At 37.6% G+C, this 8,283-nt stretch overlaps 1 protein-coding gene across 6 annotated transcripts; it reads right to left on the bottom strand.

Annotated features, from left to right (window-relative positions):
* Nucleotides 1–452: 452 nt before the first annotated feature.
* On the bottom strand, nucleotides 453–6,420 carry LOC132190692 (pentatricopeptide repeat-containing protein At2g13600). Of its 6 annotated transcripts, none has more exons than XM_088519357.1 (6): nucleotides 4,132–6,420; nucleotides 3,348–3,505; nucleotides 2,696–2,770; nucleotides 2,567–2,600; nucleotides 2,017–2,400; nucleotides 453–1,924 (listed from the first exon to the last, which is right to left on the bottom strand). In XM_088519357.1, exon 1 carries the CDS (start codon nucleotides 5,913–5,915, stop codon nucleotides 4,152–4,154), a length of 1,764 nt encoding a protein of 587 aa, XP_088375483.1. In that variant the 5' UTR covers nucleotides 5,916–6,420; the 3' UTR covers nucleotides 453–1,924; nucleotides 2,017–2,400; nucleotides 2,567–2,600; nucleotides 2,696–2,770; nucleotides 3,348–3,505; nucleotides 4,132–4,151. The 6 variants fall into 6 exon arrangements, with proteins under 6 accessions (XP_088375483.1, XP_088375484.1, XP_088375481.1 ...); XM_088519358.1 differs by having other exon boundaries at nucleotides 3,364–3,505; XM_088519355.1 differs by having other exon boundaries at nucleotides 2,567–2,770.
* Between the last annotated feature and the right edge of the window lie 1,863 nt (nucleotides 6,421–8,283).

Genomic DNA, 8,283 nt, shown 5'->3' with positions numbered 1-8,283 from the left:
ACTCAAAAGTTGCCAAAGATGATGGCTCTATATGGTGATGCGCTAGAAGTGGGGGGACAGCTGCTAGTGCTGAGCAAGTTTGAGGGCTCTACACTTCCTGGTTTATGCTTGAGGTGATGCTTTAAGCATAATCTACTGACATATTCTTTGGGTTTGCGATTTCAAAACTTTCAATTTCAAAACGCGATTTTTAAAAATATAGTTAAGTGTTTGGTAAAATCGCAGTTTAGCCTCTAAAATCGTACATTTTTAAAACGTACACCGTTGCTTGTGATTAGAAAACACAAATTTTTCTACGTTTTTCAAATCACAATTTAAAAAAAACACATTCTCAAACAATATATTTTCTGCAATTTAGTTTAGAAGAAAGTCATAATGAAATAGATAAAGAAATAAATTGCGGAATAATAAAATAGACACAAGATTTTACGTAGTTCGGTCTATGATTTACGTCCACTAATAAAGCCCTAAGGGCTACATTATGCTTTTATTCAATTGATAGATTTTACAGTACAAATCATCCCTACTTATACAAATAAGGTAATCAAATCACAAGGATTCGATTTGCAATTGCAACGATTTGATTGTAGTCACATACATGGAAATATATTCTAACAAGAATCGCACCTTTTGTTTTGATTGTAATCACAAATATATAGAAATATATTCTAACAAGAATCGCACCTTTTGTTTGTGAAATCGCACTACCAAAGACACTATATTCCCACAAGAGTCACTGGTGCTGCAAACATGCCCCAGGTTTCCATGTAATAATGGAAGGCAATCTATCATGCAGGGGAAAAGGGAAGCCTGACAATCCGTTTACCTGGCCCATGTTTCCATGTCATAATAAGAGGAAATCCAAGATGCAGCAAAAAAGGGAAGCCTGACAATCCAGACATCATTGCTCATGTTTCAAAGGGTTCTAAATTACACGTAATGTGATAGATTTCTTTTCCTGCAGAAAGATAAATGTAAACAATCAGTTTTCGTCTGCATATGCATTCAGAAGCCAAAATTCAGACACCAAAGGGGAATGTGAAGGAAGTTTATCTGATCATATAACATAAGAACATTTGCTTATGATGAGATTCTATAGGCTAAAGTAAATCTTGGTATGGGACTCAAAAGAACTGTTCTGCAACACAAGAGGTGACAAACCTTTTGTCAAATCATATAATAAGGACAGTAGATGAAAAAGTTGGCCCAAATCACAAGATGAGTGTTTAGGCAAGTAGTTGGCAATAACAATATAAGTTGAAACAGTATACCAAGAAAAAAAGAAGACAGAAAGAGAAAATAGTCTATAAGGGAACTCAGAATTAGGATTCTCCTCCTGCTAATGCATTATTAACAGTCGCCGCATATTGTAAGTGTACATAAACACCCCCTAATATTATAAAAATAAAACTGACATAAAATAACACATCAACACTCCCACTCAAGTTGACGCAAAGATATCTCGCATGCCTAACTTGCTTAAGATCATATGAAAATCCACTACTTGACACTTCTTTTGTCATAATAGCAGCAAATTGTTCCCGTCTTTACCTATGGTGTACAAATTAGACTTGCTAGTAGTTTTTCTTTAATAAAATGCATGTCAGTTTCAACATGGATTATGGTATACCACTATGCTGGATACCCATAAAACAAGCATACGTCCAAGAGTGATAACCACAAAAATGAAAGGAAACCTTCATGAAATCAAATCAAAATAACAAGGTTTCAATTCTGCCCTGACTAATCATGTTTCATCTGATACAAGGTTCATCAAAGATTACACTATCATACATCAAAATTTTGGCCATCCTCAAAAGGCCCATAAAAGTATATTGATAGGCCAGGTTGGCATTACTTATCTTGATATGCTTGTAGGTAGAATTAACGTCAACACGGATCAAAAAGTCCCCAATTGGACCATCTGCCCCATCAGTTCGTTCAAAGTTACCATGCATTCTCAAACAAGCAAAGAATTGGAAACTGATGTGATGAGATAAAAAAAAATGAACGCACAATATGAAGCTGCCGCACCATAAGTGAACAGTAACACCTTGAGGACATGAATCCATCATGCCATTCTGGATTCCTTTCTCTATCAAAGTATCGGATTTCTAAATTCTCATAGGGCCCCCCAGGAATTCCTTCTAGAGCCTGTTGAATAATTTTTATGGATTCTGTCATTTCACCAATTCCGACTAAATAATGAGCTAATGAATCCCCTTCTTTTTGCCATTGGACTTCCCAATCCAATTCGTCGTAACACTCATAATGATCAACTTTACGAAGATCCCATTGTATTCTGGAAGCTCGCAGCATTGGTCCTACTAAACCCCAATTTATTACTTCGTCTCTACCAGTATGTACGGAATAGAAATATCCAATCGCCCAAGTAAAGATCTGTTACAAATAATGAAGAAACTAATAGGTTTAGATAAGAAGCAACATAAAATAAACCAAATTTGATACCAAAGGCCAATCTAAATTACATAAACAATATATTACTAAATTTATTCCCCCAAAAAATTTACAGGAACAAGAAAATCACTTTAGATCTCAGGCGTACCAAATAAGAAGCATTGCAGTCTTCCCAGATCATTCTGTCAATGCATTTAAATGAAAGCAGTTAGGTCTTCCTCACGTTCCATTCAATTCAGCCTTCACAAGTTATATCAATCTCAAACATTTTTCTCACAAGCAATTGCAGGTCCATGGAAATAAAGCAAACAGCATCTGAAGCTCGGCTTTTCATATGACCAAAAGATGGTTCCTGTCACAAAGATTAACTTAGTAAGGAGAAGAGAAAAACACAGGAAGGGTTTTGTATCCCAGCAAACCTATAAAGTAAAAATAGAGCAGGTGACACACAAAAACTTACCATGACACGGGTTTAGATATGCACTTTGGTTTAAGAATACATATAAAATCCATGCATGCAATAGCAGTATGAAAAGTAACTTGAACTTTTCTTTTGTTTCTGAGCTTAAAAGTCTTCATAACATATGCTTCCCTACAGGTAGATTTCTAGCAGTTTTAGCTCTGCTATTATTTCTTTTGACTTCTCCAACTGAACCTTGAAATCCTTAAATTCATTTTATATGTATGAAGTACCCATCTTTACTTACTCAAAACATACAGACAATCAAATGTTTTCATATCTAGCTCCTCGTACAGTTAACAATATTGTCACATCTAAAGTATATTAAATAATAATCCTCAAAGACATGCATAAAGTTTGATACCATGATTTGTACAGTTGGACAAAATCTTCTAACCTACTATTAGGAGTCACAAGAATATAATTAACTTTTCATAAGTAAATATAACAATGAAAGAATGGTCATTACCCAGTACTCGTCCTACCCTAAGTTGTGTCCCAGGATGGATGATTTGGACACGGTTGTACCCTTCAGTAATTAAGCATGAAGTGATCGCTCTCAAGAATGAAATCCATGCACTTTGCTTGGCACTTCAGGACTTCACCATTGCAGCAGACAAAGGCTAACTACAGTATTGAAAATGACAGAATTATGAACAAGAGCAAGAACAAAAATCTAGATATATGAACAAGATTACAAAGGAAGAGTTGGTGAACATTACTCTGACTCATAGCTCTAAGATGACTAGCATGAATGAGCCAGCTTCAATGCCACCTAGACTTTTAATCATAGACAGACTTACACCGACCTCAACATAAAAGGATGAACCCAGTCTGTCTATTTATACGCATTGGCTTAACTCACTCCTAAACTCCCTAGACATTGCAAATAAAAATTAATGATTACTGCCAGGTAAGGGCTGTCACGGGAACAAGAAAGGTGTATAATAAAAAAGAGTTGGGAGCGTCCCGCTTAGTTAACATACATCGAGTTCCTTCTACCCACAACCTCGGAAGTTATATATTAAATGTTAAACATCCTTGGTCCATGTGACACTCAAGCCAATGGCACAGCAGGGCTTTGCATGTAAAAAAAAAAAAAAAAAAAAAAGACAAAAATACGAGCTCATGAAGACTCAACAAGTGCGAGAAATTAGCATTCTTTTTATGCTAAAATCTTCACTAAATTGCAAACTAATCACATTTCATTTCAAGATTTAGGTGCCATAAACAAAAACAGGAACAAATTATACCTCTTTGAAAAAGGAGGATGTTAAATGACTAAAGAAACTTCACGCACTGCCCAATTTAAAGTTCTCAGAATGTCCTTTATCCCATCTATCCTTGAATGAGAAAAATCCCCTATCGTAAATTTTTCAAAATTTCCCTTCACTTCAATCAGACTATGGCCAGGTGCCTTCCTCAACTGACTACCCTTCAACATATACCTTGCCTCTGCAACATCACCCCACATCTCATCCGACGCATACAAGTTTGCCAGTAGAACATATGGTGAACTAGTCATGGGCTGAATCTTTAGAAGCTGCCGAGCCAACCGCTCCCCAATTACAACATCCCCGTGCAGGCGACATGCTGAAAGCAAACTCCCTAAGACAACTGGATCATGCCCAAAAGGAAATTTCTTGATGTACTCTTCTGCCTCAGTTAATCTCCCAGCCCGTCCCAACATATCAATAAGACATGAGAAATGTTGTATATTAGGAGTAATCCCATAAGTTTCTTCCATTAAATTAAAAAGAACTTTTCCCTTGTCCACAAGGCCTGCATGATTGCAAGCCATTAAAAGTCCAACGAACGTAACAGAATCTGGCTTTAACCCCATTGCCTTCATCTCCTCAAAAAGGTCTATTGCTCGTCCTCCAAGCCCATGATTCGCAAATCCAGCAATCATTGTGTTCCATGAAAAGGTATTGCGACAGAGCATTTTGTTAAATACATTATATGCATATTCGACCGAACCACATTTCGCGTACATGTTCACTAGAGCATTACCAACTCCCACATCTTGATATAACATTGTTCTGATTAGATTAGCATGAATCTGCTTGCCATGACGAATTGAAGCAAGACCAGCACAAGCAGCAAGTACACTGGCAAAAGTGAAGTCATCAGGCCTTACACCATAACCATTTGCCATTTCTTTGAAAACACTTAACCCTTTTGCGTGATCAACACAATGAGAACAGGCAGCTATAAAGGAGTTCCATGAAATGACATCTTTCTCTTTAATTAATCTGAAGACTTTCTCCGCTTCATTTATCAAATTGAATCTCGAGTACATTAATATTATTACATTGCCAATAAAAGGCATAGAGTCAAGTTCAAGCTTGATTGTTTGTGCATGCAATACTGTTCCTGTTAGCAGATCATCCGAATCAGTGCAAATCTCCAAGGCTTCCACGAAAGAAAAACGATCTGGCACAAAACCCTGTTGGAGCATAAGTTTGAACACTTCAAACCCTTTTTCAAGCAGCTGATTTTCTACAAACCCAGCAATGAGAGCATTATATGAGACAGAATTTGGTTCTGATGTACTATTATAGACTGACAAGGCATCACTACATCGACCACATTTCATATACATGGAGATAAGCGAGTTAGAAACATATGAGGCATATGCATAGCCAGACTTCAGTGATTGAGCATGAATTTGCTGCCCCTCTAACAGTGCAACGAGGCTGGCACATGCACTGATAACACTGGCGAAAATGTATTCGTTGGGCACAAGCCGCATTTTAGAAAATAGGTCCAGTGCTATTATATGCTCTCCGACCTGGTCACAGCCGGAAATCATAGCAGACCAGGAGACAAGGTTTCTTTCAGACATTTCATCAAACACACGGCGGGCTGAAGTAATGCTGCCACACTTGGCATACATGTTGAGGGTGTGATTGGCGATGATGATATCTGATTCGAAGCCTGTTTTCAGGGCGGCAGCATGAAGGGGAAGACCGTGTCGGAACGCCTTGATTTTTGAGCAGCGGTGCAACAGTGAACCAATGGCTTCTCTTATCATTTAGGGAAGAAAGAATAGACGTCAACGACGTCGTCTTAAACTCTCAGCTGATTAGACATGGGAAGCGTGCCACCGAAATAATTTAAGAAGCATCCACCAACTTAATCACATTATAGAGTGAACCATTGCTCTTACTGCCCATCACCACCAACAACCAAAAAACTACATAAAATTGAAAAAGATTGAAACTTTCCCACAACCATTTCCATATCTCTCCTTATAATCAAAATAGAATCCATGAAAAAAAATACCCAAGGAAAATCAGATAGGCCGGATGGTTGGCGTTCGACCTTCGTGGTGGTGGGTGGCGTCGCCGGAGTCGCAGACGTGTCGCTGTGGTGGGTGGGCGTCTCCGACCTGGTGCAGTGGGTGGGAGTGGGCGTGGGCGTCGCCACCGGTGGTGTGCCGTGGGTGGCGTTCAGTGGAGGTGGTGGGCGGAAGTGGCTATCGTCGTTCAGTGGGTGTCGCCTAGAGAGAGGAGCATGGGAAAATTTTAGGGAACATGGGGGGGGGGGTAGGTGAAATGGTTTTGGGTGAGATGAAATTTGAGTTTTTGGGGAACATGAAGCGTGCGTGGGTCATACCATTTCTTTTTTTTTTTTAAAAAAAACGAAAACCTAACCCAAGTTCGTTTAATTCCAGCTGGGGGTGTTAACCCAATTCCGGTTATTGGTTATTGGGTAAAACCGGGAACCGTAATCGGAGTTTCCAGTTATTAAATTCAGAAAACCAGAACTAGTAACTACCTACCGATTACCCGGTTATGTAATAACTGGCCGGTTACCGATTAATACCCGGTTATTTTAATTGGTAATCGGATTTTCGAACAATTGTGCATTTTGGGCTTATTTTAGATATTGAGCTTATTTTATTTAGTTTAATTTAGGCATTTTTTGCCCTTAAAAAAAATAATTATGGGCTTTTTAGCCCAATAAGTTAGGCTTAATTATGGTTGTTCTTTGCTTTCATAATACATTTTAAAAGTACCCTAAAAGCCAAAAAAAAAAAAAAAAAAAAGAAAAGAAAAGAAAGAAAGTAGGTATACAAACCAACAACCAAAAGAAATGTCCCCAAGAGGTAGCTCAATCGGCTATAAACTACGTCTTATGAAATAGAGGTCACTAGTTCGAATCCCCTCTCCCCCTTTCCTTGTATGGACATGTTAAAAAAAAAAAAAAAAACTCTTACAATAAAAATAGTTATAAACATATTAAAACTTTGAAGAATAATAGAAAAAGCAGAAATAGATACTAGATTCACAATTTCACAATTCTCACATACGGTAAAGTCAAAAAGTGTAAACCTTAGAGTTAAAAAAAAAAAAAAACAAAAAACTGATTGTAAAACTGTAAAATCATGTAAGTATGAAACAACCAAACATTCTGTCTGTCATATATTCATTTTAAAACAGATAGAATGTTCGGTTGTTTCATACTTACATGATTTTACAGTTTTACAGTCAGGGTTTTTTTTTTTTTTTTTTTATTTTTATTTTTTAAGCCTTAAAATACTCAGTTACCGACCGAGTGTGTGAAAATACAAAAACTGGTAACCGGATCGGGGTACCTGGTTACCGGTTTTAAAACTAGTTGCTGGGTTACCAATTGGTGGCCAGTTATTACCGACTAGATTAACACCCCTAATTGCAGCCATGTAGGAAAAAACAGAACTTTTAGCATTGCTAAGGGGTTGTTTGGCAAACAACACCCCCATTCTCAAATACTATTCACTTCATTTCTAAAAAAAATCAATATCAAAACATTCTCATTTTTAAATCACGACAAAACAAAACTTTTCTACTTTCCAATACTACTTTTTCAGTTTTTATACTAATTATTACACATTTTTTTTTCTCACCAAACATAAATAGTGTTTGGGGATGTTATGTTGTTTAACAAACAACCCCTAAGTGATTAAATCCCCATGTAGTACCTGCGATTCTTAAGTTGCGATTATTAATTTATGAATCAACTGGCAAAATTATCCCACGTCATCAATTCAAGATTAAAAAAATTTCACCTCTTTTCCTTTGCTTCTTTTGCTCCGGATCCCTTCATCTCTCTTCCATTGCCAATGGCTCTCCCTCCTCTCTCCGCCATGACCGACAACTATGGACAGCCATGGTTGGTGGTCTTCATGGGCGGCTTTTCATCTTCCATGACCCATCGAGAAGACCCATGGTTGAAGGTCTCTAGAGCCGTGGGTCTCCATGACCCATGGCGAAGGACCCACGACCATGATCATGGAGTCCCACAATCATGTGTACTCGACGGATTCAGATCCCTAGTAATTGTCAAACTTGCAATTTTGACAATTTGGACCGTTTGTTACATCGAATTGCCTAGAACATACCATCTATCCAAATTTC

Source organism: Corylus avellana, chromosome 9 (assembly GCF_965113065.1).
Source record: "Corylus avellana chromosome 9, dhCorAvel1.hap1.2, whole genome shotgun sequence".
Taxonomy (NCBI): Eukaryota; Viridiplantae; Streptophyta; class Magnoliopsida; order Fagales; family Betulaceae; genus Corylus; species Corylus avellana.
The sequence above is the reverse complement of the archived record's forward strand: the minus strand, read 5'-3'. Positions and strand labels throughout refer to the sequence as shown.

What these genes read in the sequence shown, in the direction of transcription:
- LOC132190692 (XM_088519355.1), bottom strand. Translation starts at nt 5,915, where the DNA reads ATGATAAGAGAAGCCATTGGTTCACTGTTGCACCGCTGCTCAAAAATC.